Source organism: Callorhinchus milii, unplaced genomic scaffold (assembly GCF_018977255.1).
Source record: "Callorhinchus milii isolate IMCB2004 unplaced genomic scaffold, IMCB_Cmil_1.0 Scaffold25, whole genome shotgun sequence".
NCBI lineage: Eukaryota > Metazoa > Chordata > Chondrichthyes > Chimaeriformes > Callorhinchidae > Callorhinchus > Callorhinchus milii.
In genome coordinates, this window is record NW_024704766.1 from 2,266,453 (window position 1) to 2,284,983 (window position 18,531).

Genomic DNA, 18,531 nt, shown 5'->3' on the forward strand with positions numbered 1-18,531 from the left:
TCAAGATTCTCACACTCACCTACTAACCCCTGACATCTCCCTACCTCTCCAACCTACTTAGTCCCCACTCACCGCCCACTGCTTCCGCTCAGCTAGCTTCGGCCTCCTGTTTGTCCCTAGTCCCCTCCGCTTCACTATCAGTGGCTGTGCTTTCAGCGACTACAATTTCTTCGCCTTGGCCTCTCCTTCCCCTTTTTGCAAATCATGCCTGAAGATCTTCGTGCTTATGATCACTTCCCTACCTAGCTCGGCATCAGATTCCACCACTATTAAACACTCCGAGACACTGGCCTGTGTGTAGGATGCTATATAAATGCTGTTCTTGAATCAAATAAATCTTCAGGTCCCTATGGAATGTGTCAAAAAATACTGATGGAAGTCAAGAGACTCTGACTACCATTTTCCAGAAGTGTGTAGACACAAGGGTTGTCACAGAGGACTGGAGAGTGGCAAATATTTTATTTATTTTATTTTCACTTTATTTGAGAAAGTGGAAAACTACAGACTGATGTCAGAAGTAGGGAAGCTGCTTGAAGTCATAATAAAGGATGTCGTTGTGAATATTTGGAAAAGATGGAACTGATAAAAGATAACCAGCATGGTTTTCTAAAAGAAAGATCGTATCTGACTAATTGAATTCTTTGAAGAGGTAACCAAAAATGTGAATAAGCGAGATGAAGTAGATGTTGTTTGTTTGGATTTTAGGAAAGAGTTCAATAACGTGCCACATACAAGACTTACGATCAAAATTAAGGTACATGGAATAAGGGAAAGTTACTAAAGTGGGTAGAGGAATGAGTACAAATAATAATAATCTTTGCATTTGGTATAACGCCTTATCACGTCTTCTAGACGTCTCAAAGCGCTTCACAGAATATATTGTAAAGTGAATTGACTGTATATTTGTGGACGAAAGCGGTAGAGAGTGAGAATAAAAGTAGACCCAGAATAGTAAACAAAAGATTTTTCTACCAAACTTACAGTGGTGTAGGAATATGTTATAGATTTCCCTTTAACCTATTAGAATGAGCGAGTAGGTAAAATATTTCTATCCTTTACCTGCTAAAAAGATACTAATCAGAAATTTCCGGTATAATTGTTTGGGTTATCTGAGTGTCGTAGCGCTACACATTAGGTATTTCCCACCAGATATGTCACCCACATGTGAAGATTTCCCTGTCTCTGGAAAAGATTACACACTCTGACCCTGGAGGGACACATCTATATGTGTGTGTATGTGTATATATATATATATATAAACTATTGAAATGTGCAAGTAAGAAACTGATAAAGAATTTGCACAGGACATTGCTGGAATATTGTGTGCAGGTTTGGGCACCACATTGTAGAAAGGATATTAAATTTATCGAGAGGGAGCATTTTTAGTTCAAACTACAGGAGATCAAAGAATTTAGCTACAAGGCGAGGTTAGAGAGGTAGAACTCTTCCTGTTAAAACAGAAAATGAGGTGATATGATGGAGTTATTTTAAGATGATAATCCTTGCATTTGATATAGTGACTTTTACTTTGTGTGGATGTCCCAAAGCAGCTCACAGATTTACTGTAACGTGTAGTGTCTGTAATTTGTCGTGAATTTGACAACCAATTTGTGCACAGCAATGAATGAAAGGCAATGAATGAAGAAGAATGAGATATTTTGAGAGAATTAATTGTGGAAAAACTCTTTCCACTAGTAGGGGATTCGGGTACAAAAGGGCATGAATTCAAGCTCGTGACGATGGGAAATAAAAGAAGAGTTTCAGGAGAACTTCTTCCCAAGGGCTTTTTACTTTATATACTGATGTTTTAAAACAGAAAATCACATCATCATAAAAATGATTAGCTTCTGTATCTGTTAAATTTTACTGTCCATTTCGAGGGTAAAGTAATGGATGTGAATAGTTTTTTTTTAGATCTGGTGACGTCACTGTTACCGGACAGGTGGATTTACTGAGTTGAAGGGTATGAGGGAAAAAGAGCTTATACTACAGTTACAGCGAACACAGAAACTGAAAGAATAAAGCTTGAGTCCTTTAACTTGAATACAAACACTGACTGACGCTTATGTTTTTCAATCCCTCCCCCTCCAAATATTTCCCTTCTCCTTGAAGGCAGTGATTCATGGTGAACTCGCGGTCTTGAACTCCATCCTGGAATCCATCCGTCTTGTCCCAGCTCACGTTCAAAGTCAGCCTCAAGGCGTACCTCTTTGAGTGCTCTTTCGGTCACCTTTCCTTCCCCACCCTCTTCAGCTTCTCCCCCCTCCAGCTTGGGTGCCCAACCAGCAGCAACGTGAAGCGCTTTAAGACTCCTCTGTGTGCCTCCTGAATTGTATGCTGATTGTGGAACACTGCTCACGCAAATTGGCTGCCATGTTTGCGAACAAAAAAAAAACACACACGCCACTGCACTTTACTGTAAATCTAGTGAAGCACTTCGAAGCAGCTCCACTCAGCATAAAGTGCATGTGTTCATGGCGTGGTTCATATTGATCTGAGAGTTCCCGAGGTAGGAAGTGCTGCAGTTAGTTGCACCTCAATGCAAGTTCAATATTGCCACAGAGTACCCGAAAGCTTCACGTAGTGCTTTATGCCAAACAGGGCCCACATCTCCATATTCTATTTTTGTCTGGGATTTTCCCAGGCAGTAAATGCACATGCGGTTAGTTCTCTTTGTTAACCAGTATTTGCCAAACACGGGTTGCTGGAGCATGCATTAGACTGTGAGAAAACTGTTACCTGTTGGTGACCCCAGCAAAATTTCTCAATCTTTCTGCCCTCCCAGCAACCAGCAGAACCAAATTCAAGGGCCATCTGTCCTTGCTACAGTTAGTTCCGACTGCACCCTGTTGTTACTACGCTCTGGTATTGCAAGAAAGAAATCCTGTAGTTACATGAGCTCTTGAGGAGTGTGCGAGCACACAACCAGCCAATAGAATGACTGTACAGTCAGACCACTATTATAAGGTAGCTGATCAGTCTCCGCATTGAAGCGGTGTTTGCTTTGTAACATTGCAGAGCTCCATGCTGACTCTGGTGAGCAGTGCTTTGTGTTAACGGGTTGGAGTGTTTGCTTTCCTTTCAGTGCGGGTTGGCACTGACTCCTGATGGATAGCCCTTCCTCCAGCAAAGGCCCTGAGTGTTTAAGCAAATGTAGCACTTCACACACAGCGGGGCCTTCCTGACAGCTGAGACAAATGAACAGAACCAGCTCTTGTACAGTGTTGATGGGGAAATGTACCTGGGTCAAGATTTCACTGATGATTTTTGCGGTGGAGGGTGGGGAAACATTACATACACAGAATAATGGTTACCTGAGAGGGAATTTTGGAGAGAAGTTGTTATTGAGAGACCAAAGTCAAAGACCAAAACCCAGAAAAGATGGGCTTTGGTCTTTAAAAGGTGATTTACTTACAACAAAATAGGGCTTTTAAACATGTATAAAATATAGGGGGAAGGGAAGACTTAAGAAAGGTGACGTTCAACAGTCTTTGCAGGCATGGGAGGAAATAAATACCTTAAAAGTTTCCATTTTTTTTTTATATGCCCACACATTTTAAGGTACCGCTCCATATAGTTTATATTATACTGATCCTGTCTCCACTTTTATATTTTCTTAGATTTATGAACTAAAATGTAGGTGGATTAATTATTTGAAACACAAAAGGATGGCAATCAGGATTTGAGGGAGAAAAATTGGATTGAAAATTGCAGGGAATGATGCTTCCATCAGAACTGGGATTATGATTTACATTCAGGGAATTTCTGACATTTATAGGCTCTTGCGAAGACCGCGATGCAGTCCATTGCAGTAGATAATGGGGTTGGCTAAAACTGCAGCTCAGCAGTGAGTTTCACATTGTTGTAGCTGTTCCTGGAAAAGTCTTTGAAAATGGCAATGTTGATCCACAGTAGATCTACAGTATTGTAAGGTCATATAACCTGTAGGAAGGCCTAAATGATACCAGCAATACAGGCTTTCAGCTACATTGGGGTAAAGTGGACTTCCTGTCATGTTGAGGCTTGTATTGGTACAAATCTTAATTGTCACAGGGAAATACTATCGGACAATCCTGTTGTAACATCTCGCTATAGAGTGGGTTCCCTTCTCATGCTGAAATTCTTTGGAAGTTCACTGTGATTCAGTTCAGTTCCTACAAACCTGCAAGCCAAGCCCCAGCATGCAGGGTGGCGCTAGCTGGACCAAGCAGGAGAAAGCTTACCTCAATGATTCTCTCAATGGCAAGGTTTAAGCTGGTTAAACTCCAGCACTGCTGCGATTCGCACTCTGGGAGCTCCCTTCTCTACCTGTGCCTTCAGCGCTTCAGGACGCTACCCCGCATCAAGGGCGCTATATAAATGCAAGTTGTTGTAATACTCTCTGGTGCTTTGATCCAGAGAGAAAGCACATTCCATTCCAGGCATGGAAATTTCCTTGCACAAGTGGCGTGTACATGTGGAGCTCTCAATCTGATTTGGATTACGGTGATGGGTTTGCGCATGTGACAGACACTCAGCTGATCAAAAACGTCCCTAGCTTGAACTCAGAAAGTTCTGACTTTATGGTACTAAAACAGATAGAAGTACTATAGTTTGTTGTCTATCCTGACACAAGGGGATGGTTGGGCACACAAGGGTGAGTGTGCGTGTATGTTTTTGTAATCATTTTAGAGTGTCATTAACATTTCTTACGATCTTAAGGACAGAACAAGTCGTACAATTCATAAAACACAAATGTGTTTCTTCTTTCACCACTTATCTTCAGAAATCAAGAAGCAGAGATTTATTTGGACAAAATTGTTTGACTAAAGAATTTTTTTCTGGCTGCTGGATCTCACTTATATGACATGTCATCATATTCAGCAATCATTTTCAGCACAGATTCATGTTTTTCTGCCCACTCAGAGAGGACATTTGTTTATGCTGGTTTCTTTCTCTCTCGCTCTGTTTAGATTGTGCTGGCCATTGTGCCTCGCTGTGAAACTCTTTAGTTTTACTTCCTTGCGGCTGTGCAATGGATCCAGAGCCAAGACATTTGCAGTCCGTATTCTACATGTGGCTCACCGTGCTTCTTTCCTCCGTCACAGCAGGTAAGATGTGGAACCTTTGCTTCAATCTGTGTTTTGTTGAGCAGGAGATTTGGGAACAAGCAGGTGGGTTGGTAAACTTGTGTGAAAAGTGACAAATGTTAGTTCTGGGAGGTAGAACACCGTCTGTAGGATAATGCCTATGAAAATTTGCCTGTTAAATATCTAAATCTGATCTACTCCTCCACAGACTTAGTACCTCGGTTCTCAACGGAGCCTTTCTCAGCTCTCCAGAAACTAGGGGGACGAGTTCAGCTACACTGCAGTGCAGAACCCGTCTCAGCACAAGTTACATGGCTTTTCTGTGGTCAGAAATTAACGGACAGTGGGCAGAATGGAATAGAAATGCAATCAGGATACTTAACGATCTCAAATCTACAGACATCCCATGTTGGAAGGTACCAGTGTGTGGTGAGCAGTCCTATTGGTGCAATAGTCAGCAGTCCTTCCTCCGTCACCATTGCAAGTGAGTATTTAATAATAGTAGTAATAATTTAACTAGAAGTGGGTAGGTGGGGTGTAAATTTATGTTTTACATAACAGAGTATAGCCAAAGACAACACTCACCGGAAAACACACAAAGAAATTATCTGTGTGGATGGGAGGCACCAATTCAAAACTTTATATAATGTAAAGTAACAAGTTATTTGTAGAACCAACTGTAGCATTCAGTGAGTCTGTCTGTAGAAAAACCCCAGAATACAAAAGTAACTTGTAAAATTCACCCTCATTATGACAGTGTCATATTGGTGGTTGTGCTTTTTTCAAATTTGTTAAAACTGTTTCTTAATTTTTTCAGGTGTAAGTGACTTTCAGCCACATAACCAGCGTGTAGTTACAATAGGTGAAGGAAGCACAGGAGTCATAGAGTGCCATTTACCTGACAGCAAACCCGCTGCATTAATCCGCTATCGAGTGAGAGGCAAATGGCTGGAGCAGTCTACAAGTGAGTGATCTCTCAGCCTTGTAACGAGGCTGGACCAGGCAATTCATATTCACACAGTTTCCATTCAGTGAACACTGTCCTGCTTCACGTACCTCTTTTGATCTAGCCCACCATCAGTAAACAAGTTTTCGCTCATTTCTGACCATGCCCTATGGAGTTCCTCCATATCGACCCTCCCTCCTACCTTTAAAGTCGGCCTTAAGATCTATCTTTTCGGTCACACTTCTGGTCACATTTCCCCACCCTCCTCAGCCCCATCCCTTTCCCCAAAGGGCAGGCTCCCAAGTCAGCTGTATGAAATATCAGCACGTGATACCTATATTTTAAACAGCTTTTAGGCAACAATAGCTTGCACTTATATAGCGCCCTCCACACAAAGCGTTATTTCAGTTCCCTGAAACCACAGTGGCTGATTTGTGTTCATTACTCTTTGAACTGATACTTGTTTAGCGAACGTCTATAGCTTCAGAAGGTTTGTTGTCGTGGTCTGCTGCTCACTTTTTTCACTGCTTCCAGAAAACTATTTAATCCTACCATCGGGTAACCTGCATATATTGAATGCCACGCAGCAGGATAAAGGAGCATACAAGTGTGGAGCATACAATCCTGTCACTCATGAGATGAAGATGGAGCCTTCAGTTCACAAAGTGCTCGTCAAACGTAAGTGTGTAACTGGGATGTGTTTCCAGGATATTCTTTTCCTATTACTGTCCAAGTCAGTACTTCTGCTTCAGGAATCAAGTGCTCCACAGAATGCTTGTAAAACCTTGTCAAAGTGAAGTCCATTTGCTCAATCGCACATTTGTGATCTCCCCTCACTCTCAAATCACTGTAGAGTGCATTAAACATTACCATAAACAGCCATGAAGTGAATGACCAGTTTTATCCAGAGAATTGTTGGCAGGACACAGGGAGACATTCAAATAAGACTCTTTTCAAAAGACTCTTTTCAAATAGTTTCATGGAATCTTTTTATATCCATCTGAACAGACACAGACAGGACTTTGGTTTAACATCTCAGGACGGCATCTCTGGGAAGTGATAGAATCACTGACACTATTTGTGTATGTGCAGTTGCGTATTGTAGCTATGTCCCAGCACCTTGGAACGTCCTCCCGACATGAAATACGCTATAAAAATGTAATTTTGTATAGTATTGTATATTCTCGTTTTGAATTCATGGACTTTCAAGGCAGTCCCACTGGTATATCGATTTCAGTTTCATTAGATTTGTCAATGAAATGATAAAAATATGGATGTGTTAAGCTCAAAGTGCCTTTCCTCTGTACAGGTGTGTACATTTTATAGATTTTGCTGTCTGTATCTAACCCACTGTTCATCTTCACTTATCTACCTTAACCCACAGGCTTTTCAAACAATCCTGCACACATTGTTTACCCCACAACCCCACAAAATGTTACCGTAATTCAGCATAGTCCTCTGACCCTGGAATGTGTGGTAAGCGGAAGTCCGACCCCCAACGTCCGATGGCTAAAAGATGGAGTGGATGCATTTGAAAGTGGAAGAAGACGATTGTTTCGTACTAACCTGATAGTGGATCGAGCTGTGGAAATGGATACAGGAAACTATTTATGTATAGCGGAGAATGAAGCTGGAGTGCTGGTATCTTCCAACTACACAGTGACAGTTCACGGTAAGTGAAACCGTCTTCGTTAACACATACTTGATGTTGGTCAACTTTTTCCCCTCTATGGCTTTCCAGCAGATTATTTCCTATTGCTGATAAGCTAAATACTTTTATTCACCACTCCTGTTAACTTCTGATGTTTTTTCCTCTAGAACCAGCTGCAATTGTCAAAGGTCTGCGCGATGTGACTGTACCATTGGGATCCACAGTACGCTTCACTTGCAATCCACGTGGAAACCCAAAGCCTAATGTTACCTGGTTCCACAACGCTGCCCCTGTACAGTTGGGCCTTCGGCATCTGATCGTGGGAAGCAGATTAAAGATCGTGGCACTGATTGCTGAAGATGCCGGGATGTATCAATGCATCGTAGAAAATGGAATCGGCTCTGCTCAATCCTCAGCAAGACTAGCAATCCAGTCAGGTACGTAATCAAGGTGTGAATTACATCGGATAGAGATCTTAAGGATTTCTAAACGGGTTTGATGCACAAAAGTTAAACAGCGATTCACCACACGGCATGAAGAGATATGGTTTCAAATTTATCTCCGCCTTATTCTGCTGACTGTCTGATCTCGGGCACACTTTTATGGGTCGATGGCTAAGGCTAGAAATCACCCTGAGACAGCAGAGGGATGAGCAAATCCTGTGCGTGTTCTGGAATATGTCTGAAAGCAGAATTAGTAGCAGTGTGGGAGAGGCTACCTTGGTATTCCAGCTGTAGGTGGCGCTTGCCTTTTGAGAGACAAGTAGAGCAAAAAATCAGCCAAAGGAACTTCAGTTGTATAACTTTCATTTTAACCCTGGGGAAAACCCTAACCTTAATGCTTGCCTCAGCCAACAAATGTTTGGTTATTACGAGAAGTCTACCTTCTGGCCTCTGAATAGGTGAGAAAGAGAGGACTTAATGCCAGATACTCAATTTAAGGATGCACATGCACCACACAATTAAATGTTGTTGTGTTTTTAAAGCATAATGTGCAGAGAAGTGCAGTGGATATATTTTGCAATGATATAACTGAGCTCACAAAGTGAGTTGGCTAGCTGGTGCTAAAGTTGGTTTGCCCACAGGGGAAAGAAATGTGTACCTGATTATAACGGAGCAGGGAAAACAAAATGTTTGTAAGGGTTTTTTAGTTAAGCTGCACAGGTTAGGAAGAGCCTGAACAGGTTAGGAGGAGTCTGAACATCCTCAGGAACTGCTGTGTCGACACGGCTGTATTTTTCCAAAGAACATGTGTGAACATGTGTTGAATCTTGTTAATTCATAAGCATATTTCTTTCAGAAAGTGACACTTTTTTTTGTTCCATTCTTCACAGACCGAGGCACGAAACCTGTAATCATTTCTCCGCCCATAGATGCCAGAGTGTTTGAAGGAGAATTTGTTGTACTGACATGTAATGCCACCGGCCAGCCTGCACCAGTTATTCGCTGGTTGGATAGCAATGGACCAATAACTAGTCATCCATCCCAGATTCTCCGACCAAAACTGCGACCTTCTCAATTATCCGGGATGGGCAGTGCCACTTCCGGTAGTCCCCTCACCATGTCCAGAGCGGGATCAAGTTCTTTGTACATACGCAAGGCCACTGTGGAACATTCCGGGCAATACATCTGCATGGCCTCCAACAATCTGGGCACAGTACAAGCAGAGGCCGTTTTGTCAGTAGGTGAGTTCTTTTGTATTTTTGTTTCTTTTACCGAGCAAGTGCTTGGTGTGGAGAGATGTCTTAACCATCAGTGGTTGTCATTTTTTGAAGCTTGTTACTGGAAGAGCAGCTTCCATGTTGTATTGGGATGGATCCAGAATACATTTTCAAAGGATGCATGAAGCATACGTAAGAAGGAAATAATGACAAGCTAGAGCAGAATTGATGGTGTGGAGAATTTGTGGTTGTGCAACTCTAAATTGAGGTTGATGCATAGATGCAAGTGTATGCATCATCATTGTATTATCTTGGTTTGAAACTCTTCTGTAATTACAACTGTGGACCTTTTTTTGTTCGGCCATATAAATTCTTGCTTAATATAGAAATCTTTGCACATTATATAGCGTCTTGATCACATCTTCGAGACGTCTCGAAGCGTTTCATAGAATATACTGCAAAGTGAATCAACTGTCGTGGATTTTTTATATTAAATTTTTTAAAAGATTGTATGACAGTCTAGTACTTTAGAAATCAACAGTTGTCATAGTGTAAGAAATGTTGGACAGTGTAGCTTATTATTTATTAACAGGTGTGTCGTTATTTGTTCCCTTGTAATTGCCATGGCCTATACCATGGGTGCTTGCCCTTTAGGGCTGATCGACAATGCTGTCGAAAGCACACAAAACAAATGTACTCAGCCACGCTTATGTAGCCGTTTAAACCCTTCCAATGCTCCTAAGGCAATGAATTCCTTGACGGCCATCGGAACTCCAGGCTCTGCAAAAGACTAGCTCAGTGAAGTGTAGAACGTAAGTCAGTGGGCCTTGAGTTAAGTAATTGAATGTTTGCGACTGAATGCTCCACGGTATAAATGCTAATAAAGCAGCTGAGAGTTGCTGGCAGCTCCTCACAATTGATAGCTTCTTTGTTGTTGAAAACTGTGCCAGTTTCAACAAGTGCAGCCCATCTCTTCTATCCTGCTGCTGCCTGTGGTAACCTAAATAAATAAACCAGAGCAAACTCCGTCTGGCTTCAATTAGAAGAGAAGCTCTTGATAGTTTTCCTCGGTTTTCACACAAGAGGCTGAGCATTTAACATCTGGGATCGTAAGTAGGTTTCTTCTGGCACAGAATAAGAAGCCTATGACTTTGCATTGATGGTATTTTAATTGGGACAAGAAAGAACGTGAAGGGAGCCCAGCCTATGTTCTATGTGTTTGCGGTTCCGTGAAATTGGCAAAAGTGGCTTTACTTTTGAGCCAAAAGCGCTTTGAGACGTCTTGAAGATGTGATAAGACACTATATCAAATGCAAGGATTATTATTACTTTCTTCTGTCTTGGCAGAAACGAGGAGCAGGGTCGATGAGCAAAGTCCCACGCCCCTCGGGAGAGGCTCCGACATCATTCAGAGTGACGAAGGGGCAGATTATGATAAGACGGGCCTATTGCACCGACAGCCAACAAAAACAGCTGTACCCGAAACTGAGAAGGTCAACATCCACTCCCTACCCGATGCTCCCATCATTCTCAGCCCCCCACAGACCATCAAGCCAGACACCTATGACTTAGTGTGGCGCCCAGGGAAAGATGGCGGCACACCCATCAATGCCTATTTTGTCAAGTATCGAAAGGTACATTCGGGTGCATAAACGTACCATTCGATCGTATCTTCGGTCACCTACCTCCCCTCGCTTTCTAGCTCGGCATCAAACACTACACTTAACTGTCTAAGATACTACCTGCCCGAAGAGCGCTGTATAAACTCAAGTTGCTGGTCATTCCCACTGGTCCTGATTGTTATGGTCTCTGTAATTGGCCTTTTTGTCTTGTGTGTGGAACAGATAACTCAAAAAGGGATCACAGGGAAAAGACGATTAGACAATTTTGATTTAATTTCTTTACGCACAGTAGTGAATGCATGGAATAAATCGGGTATCAGCCTGACTCGGTTGGCAACACTCTCGCCTCACAGGACAGACGAGGATTTTTTTTATTTTAACTTCTTTCTTGTAGCTGGATGACGGTGGAAATATGGTGGGAAGCTGGCATACAATCCGTGTTCCTGGAAGTGAGAATGAACTGCGACTCAGCGAGCTGGAATCCTCTAGTCTGTATGAGGTGCTGATGGTCGCACGGAGTGCTTCAGGGGAGGGCCAACCTGCCATGCTGACATTCCGAACCAGTAAAGGTACTGATGATGAACATTTTGCTGTAACCCACAGTAGCTCTTTTATATCTACTGTTCAGTTAAAATGCGACTGAACTTCTGATTTAGGTGTACAGTTCTATGTATCGTAACGTATTTCAGCAAATCAGACTGAACAAGTTTATTGAACACTGATAATCGGCAAATTACTCATTGAACTATTTGCAGTGATAATTAAAATTGTTCAATTTTACATCATTGAGTCGACATAAATGCACACGCACACAGACGGATATAAACACACAGTTTATATACACAAGAAGGTTAGAGGTCAGTATTTGTTGAAATCAGTTCAAGCTCAACCATGGTTGCCATTAAGTTGCAGCTACAATTGGTTTCACTGAGCCCTGGTCTATCAGAGAGAGGAAGTTTCAGCAGAGGTTTGTAGCCTGATCGCTCTCCATTGATCCTTGCTGGAAAGTCCGGGTTGTAGTCCACCTCAGCCTGAACACACTTACGCTATTGATAGTCTGTTAGCTCATGCTTACAAGTGAAGGATGTGCCTCTTGTGTAAGATATCAAATGGTGCCCAGTGCTCACGGAACAGTACCTGACCAACAATCAGTACCTTTAGAACCTCATTGGACTCTTATCTGTGTAGAAACGTAAAAAAAGGATCTTCATAAGATCAGCCCTTTCAAAATGGCAAACTGTTACCTCATCTTTAATGTACATCTACTTGAGGGAGAAAAAAGAAAAGGCTGTAAGAGCCGTTTCAGTGACCGTTTGCAACAGCTAAGCAGCGAACGGTCTCTTGAGAAATATTTCTCTTTTGTTCGAAAGAGCGAGCGTCCGCCCCGAAGAAAAATACGCAGACGCCATCACAACCGTTGGGAGTTCCCAAACAACCAGCACTGGAGGATAACAACGGCAGTCGATTCGGTGTAGTAATGGCCGATCCTTCACGGCACAGTGGAGGTACATATCCACCTGCAGTCCCTTCCCAGCTCCCTCCCATCTCAATCTCTTTATTTTCTTCTCTTTCTCGTCTCCCTGAACGGCCTTAATCCTAGTATCAACCCTCCCTCCTCCTCAACTCTTCCCCCTTTGTAACCTTTGAATCTACAGTTTCTGATTTAATCTAAATTGTTTACATGCTTTTCTGATGTTTGACATTCTACCTTCAAATTCAAATTGCCCGTTCCTGTTTAGAGTGACTTTGCTGATATAGATTAGCTGCTTGATGTTCACTTCATTTCTGAGATAGTATTTTCTAGTACATATAGATTTTTTTCACATGGAAGGTATCTTTATCATATGTGTTAGTGATATCTAGTGGCAGAACACTAGTATTGCATCATCTTTTTATTGCAGTAGATTAATAGTGTCTAATTTGGAGATCTCGGATCCTTTCTGAAGTGTTTAGATAGAATGTCAACTGTCCGTTGCCCTGTGCAATCGACTACCTTTCTGTTAATTAATGCTTTGAGTAAATGCTGTTACTAACACTCTCTTCTTCTGTCTTCTTTGCTCTCTAAAGTTCCTCTGAGTTCAGTAAGTATTGTATTGATAAACTCCTAAACTGTGGAATATTGTCATGTTCAAATTGTAAAATGTATTTAACAGTTTGAGGATAATTGTGAATATGTTGATGCCAACGTTTTTTAAAAAAAAACTTATGTTGATGGAGTGGCTAAGCATTAGTCTCTTATTTCTGGGATTTCAGTTCAAATTTCACTCAAGTCAGTGGGGTAAAGTCTGTAAGGGACTAAAATGATTTTAAAAAAAGTTTCTAGTAGGCATGAATCTACAGCACAAAACTACTTCTACTTGGACGCTAAATTGGGAATCTCACTCAGCAAGGCTGGAGGATAGTTGGTGTGAATGAAAAGAGCACTTTTGTGAAGTTAGTGGTGCTCTTTTGGGTTTCACTCATTTTGAGCAGAAAAGATGGTGTTTTACTTTAGCATTAAGCTTTTATCTATGAACCTGATCTGGACGCACAGTGCCTAAAATTAGAAAATGTTATGTTCTCCTTACCTTGAAAAGAGGCCAAAAGTTTTTAGACCAAAAGTATTGGGGTCTGATGCTTTCTGTTTATTCATTTTACTGCGAGTAAAAGTGTTCTCTTAATTCTGAATGTTTTTACAATTCCAATTTATGACCTTGAGAAAATTAGTTTATATTTTTGTTGTATTGTGGAAAATTACAGTCATATATTTGGCGAACAAGGCACAAATTCCAGTACTCATGGGGTTAATGTATATGTTGCTTTTTATAAAAAGGATAAAAGGAGTAGCTTAAAATTAGGCTTTTTGTTTGGAAATGTTATAATTCATTTGGTTATAGAATTCGACTTCTGATTAATGATTGCTTAACTGTCGTGTGCCACAATTGCCAAGAATTGCCATTCCTGTCTGTTTGATTGGCACATGTTGAACTGTGAACACGGTAGTTTCACAAACCATCCTACTACTTTGCAGAAAGTTCCTGCTATACTGAGTGCTGCAAGCATTCTCAGTGCGGAACCGTATCTCTCCAAGTGCCACTATAGCACTTTAACAAAAGCTACGAAAGAACAAGAAAGAGGACAGTTCCTAAAACATGGGGACTGACCACACATTTTAGGAACCATCTGTATATTTCATTTTTTTCTTGCGTCCTGGAACTCAAATCAAGATTTATTATCCTGTGGCTAAGAGGCTCTGTGACTTATGTTTTATTGAGCCAGTGGTAAACAGAATAATGACCATGTCGTTTTCTCTGTTTAGTCCCTGAAGCGCCAGATCGTCCAACCATCTCAACTGCGTCTGAGACTTCTGTGTATGTGACTTGGATTCCAAGAGCAAACGGTGGCTCCCCCATCACCTCATTTAAAGTGGAATACAAACGAATGGGGAGGAACAGTGACTGGCTCGTGGCAGCAGAGAACATCTCTCCATCAAAACTCTCCGTGGAAGTACGCAACCTCGAACCAGGTAAGAGCTTAATGATAGTAAGAATCTTTGCACTTGATATTGCTCTTGATCACATTGTTGAGACTTGGAGAAGAACAGGATTAGACGAGTGCACCACCTGAACAGGAAATTATCGCAGTCTGGGAGAAAATGTATTTCACAAAGACATATTAAAATGTTCTGCAGAAAAGGAGGCCATTTGACCCATTCCCGTTTTTCTAAATTGCCTTTCATCCTATTAATCTAAAATGACTCATTTAGATGCATTGTTGACCACACTGTTCACAAGAGAGGTTTGGATAAGGATCATTCAGCATTTTAGGTCTCATTTTCCCTTATAAATCCTGGCTCGGGAATTGGTTCTTTTGGAGGTACATATGGGCAACCTGATTCTTTGAGTCATTCTCTCTCTTTCCCAGGGAATCATTAACATTTTAGAGAATCCACCTGCTGGGTAATAACCAAGCTCATCAATGTAGTTGTACAAACTTCTCTGGAACAGGAAGACATTAGGTTTCATCAATGACAACAACAATTTGCATTTATATAGCACCCTTCATGCCAGACACTTATCCCTGCACGTCCAATTGGCACTTACGGTTCCNTTTTTTTTCCCCCTGTGTCCTAGGTGCCACTTACAAGTTTCGTGTGATTGCCATTAATGCCCACGGTGAGAGCCCCAGGAGCGCTGGCTCCCGACCTTATCAGGTGGCCGGATTCAGCAGTCGCTTTTCAACACGGCCAATCACAGGTCCTCACATTGCCTACACAGAGGCGATCAGTGCCACAGACATTATGCTGAAATGGACGGTAAGATACGTGCTCCCAGCTAAGCCAAGCTCACACATGTGCTGTTTTGCTCCTTGTTGAGCATAACAAAGGATGGATGAGGGAGATGGGGGATGGGAGCACTTATTAGTTGCAAAACCCTGCATGCTGTGACCTCACACTTCATTCATGCAATCATTAAATACAAAAATTACAATCAGTCCTTTCCTGGCAGAGTAGAAGAGGCTGTGCTCCAACTGACAGAACCTTTATTTACCAGACAAATCTGTTTCATTCTTGGTGGGGTTGATAAGATCACTCAAGATTGGCGGGAGGCACGCAAGGCTACAGACAAATGTTTTCCCCCTTATGTCATGTTTCCCTCCCGCACAGCGCTGATGGATTGATAGTGCAGCCATCAGATTGGCCATTATTTTAATTGTAGCTTGATTATCTTGGAGGCTTTCCAGTGTTGAGTGCATTAACTCTGGAAGGAATGGAATACAATTTAGACAATTAGAAGCTGGAAGTGTAACCAGACCCAGTGTCCGATGTTGAAAGCAAGAAGAGTAAACTTGTGCAGCATTATACTTCTTCTCAGTGTTTCTAACATATATTTTAATTTACATAACATTAATTATTTATAATAATACATTAAGTATTTATAATAATGCCCCTAGCATTTGATAGAATGCTTTTCACATTGAAAGGACGTTTCCAAGTGCTTCCCGGCATTTAATGTAAAATGCTGTCACTGTATGTTTGTTGCCAAACACAGCAGGTAATTTATGCACAGCAGTGTCTCACAAACAGCCATGGGATTGACCATTTTTATCTGGAGAATTTGTTGGCCAGGACACCGGGGGAAACTCCCTTTTATAGTGTAGTACTGTAGGGTCTTTAAAGTCCACCTGAACAAACAGGAGTGACCTTGGTTTAATAAAGGACAATACCTCCCAACAGTGTAGTGCAACCCCAGCACTGTATTGGAATGTCAGCCTCGAGTAGGTGAGTTCACAGTCCTGTCTTGGGGCTTGAGCCTATAAACTTTCTGACTCGTTAGAGTGCTACCAACTGAGCCAGATTGACTCCCTATTTACCTTGTCAAAAATACCTCATAATTTTGTACCCTCTATCAGCCGTCTCTGCTCCAATCGTCTCATAACTGTAGTCCTTCATCCTCGGGATCATTCTTGTAAACCTCCTCTGCACCCCCTCTAAATCCACATCTACTATTTCAGTAACTTCCTCAATGGATTCCGGTAGATTTGTGAGGAATGAACTATTAATTTTAAATGTATGCCTTCCAGATAAGAATCAATAGCATCCTGTATAATGCTTTTGAGCATTTGCTTCACTGTATTCGGCTAAGTGATCTGTAATTTCCAGCTTAATGCCTCATTTCCAGGCTTAGGGTAACATGTTATCTTGAACACTTCAAGAAAAGTAGTAAGGGTAATATTATACATTTAATAAAGGACATCATTCTCAGGTCAAGATGTGAAATTAGCATTTATTTGGACAAAGGATTTTTGGGGGATCAAACACCTGAGGAAACCTATCAGCGTGATCTTGTCTGCCTGGATCAGTTAGTAGTACTCTCACATCTGAGTTAGATGGTTGTGGGTTCAAGCCCCACATCGGGATTTGAACTTGCAGTCTAGGTGGGCACACCAGTACAGTACTGGAGCACTGGGGGAGTGCTGTATTGACGAGATACTGTTCTTCGGATGAGATGTTGAACCAAGTTTCTATTCCCCACATCCCCCAAGATTCAGGCAGTCTAATTTTGAACTCTCAGCTGTTTCCTCATTTAAAAAAAAATTCAACAATTTGATGTAGCGAGACGGTCTGGAAGACCGGTTGCTTTGTACTTTTTGCTGATTTCTCCTTCCGTTTTGTTTGTATCCACAGTATATTCCATCCAGTAACAACAACACTCCCATCCAGGGGTTTTACATCTATTACCGGCCAACTGATAGTGATAATGACAGCGATTACAAGCGAGATGTAGTGGAAGGTACGCAAAGGAAATGGTGACCTACTGTAGCTTTAGTCATATATTTACAGGTTAATGAGACATTTGTCTCCCTATGTGATCGGTTTTAGAATTTTATTGTTCTTGCTCAGTTTGTTACTGAACTCAAGAACTTTTGACTGATGCATTTTGAACATCTATACTGTGGTCCTGTCTAAGCCAAATCAATTAAAGACCATCGATCCAACCGTTGATCTTGTTCCCCGACTGGCTAGTGCCTTTATAGACTGAACCACTCAGGGAAGCTGCTAAAATCACTCCCATTAGCATAAAATACCTGAAACAAATTCTTAGTATTCGTCACATTTATACGTCTCCAATTCCGAGGACAATCCCCGGATGAGGTATTGTGTCCCTGGGGCCAAATTTGCCCTGTCTTGAGTTCAGCAAGAAACTGAGCAAGAACAATACCATTCTAAAACAGACACTCATCAGGACAAATACAGCCACTAATCCAACAAGCTTCTCCAGTAGCTGCTAGCATCTGCAATTGTGGTGAGTTCAGTTTCTTTTATATATGTGTCCCCAGATTTGGTTTACACAATATGGTCACCCTATATTACTGACTGTCACCATCTGCTTATGTTTGAACAAACTCCAGTCAGGATGGCAGTAGAAAAAGAAATTAATCTCCTCTCACAGAGACATAATAATAAGTATACATTCCTGGCCGTTGGTTGCCACTGTCTTTCTGTCCAAACCTGCACAAGTTCCAGTTCTGAAGTTTGCTTTGCTGCTGGAAACAGTTAACTGATGCCTACACATCCCGAGACACAGAAGCAAATAGTCTTGCGTTTTCTAATCAGGCCTAATGATATCCAGATTACATTTTAGAAACTTCAAAAACCTAGACAGGAGGCATTCCTGCTGCACCCTGCCTTGCACAACTGAGCAACTCTTTTTTAAAAAAAAGGAATCTCAAATGTTTTATATTTGTATTTCCCTTTTCCACTCGACTAGATGCCGTCAACATAAAACAACATCACCATTGCAATAAAGATTGTTACAGATGATAAAGACAACTGAGGTTACTCACTCAGAGCAAAGTGTGTCAGTGTGAGAACAGGCCTGACTGATAGAGCAACAGGCGGGAGGGAGGCCTCTGCTCTCTGTTACCATGGTGAACCCTCAGGAGGAATTTCTGCCAGGGACATTGTTCGACAGTTGCTTTCTCTCCCGCACCCCCACCCCAAAAAAAAGTTTAATTAAAGTACACTACAAATCAGTACAATCTTGTTGTCGTCCTCTCTCTCTCTCCCTCCTGCCCCCTCCCCCGCCACCTTCAATAAATTG

At 41.7% G+C, this 18,531-nt stretch overlaps 1 protein-coding gene across 4 annotated transcripts in view; it reads left to right on the forward strand.

The window, feature by feature from the left end:
• cdon (cell adhesion associated, oncogene regulated) overlaps positions 1-18,531 on the forward strand; it is a 68,013-nt gene that overhangs the window by 40,925 nt on the left and 8,557 nt on the right. For 3 of the 4 annotated variants that reach the window (XM_042343851.1, XM_042343850.1, XM_042343852.1), the window contains 13 exons: positions 4,953-5,090; positions 5,278-5,553; positions 5,887-6,033; positions 6,550-6,693; positions 7,400-7,687; positions 7,834-8,103; positions 9,000-9,350; positions 10,674-10,960; positions 11,343-11,517; positions 12,319-12,453; positions 14,247-14,453; positions 15,061-15,242; positions 17,115-17,220. In XM_042343851.1, coding sequence (XP_042199785.1) covers positions 5,015-5,090; positions 5,278-5,553; positions 5,887-6,033; positions 6,550-6,693; positions 7,400-7,687; positions 7,834-8,103; positions 9,000-9,350; positions 10,674-10,960; positions 11,343-11,517; positions 12,319-12,453; positions 14,247-14,453; positions 15,061-15,242; positions 17,115-17,220 — 2,644 coding nt within the window. In that variant the 5' untranslated portion in view covers positions 4,953-5,014. The remainder of the gene's footprint in view (positions 1-4,952; positions 5,091-5,277; positions 5,554-5,886; positions 6,034-6,549; positions 6,694-7,399; positions 7,688-7,833; positions 8,104-8,999; positions 9,351-10,673; positions 10,961-11,342; positions 11,518-12,318; positions 12,454-14,246; positions 14,454-15,060; positions 15,243-17,114; positions 17,221-18,531) is intronic. The other variant, XM_042343853.1, reaches the window with a different exon arrangement.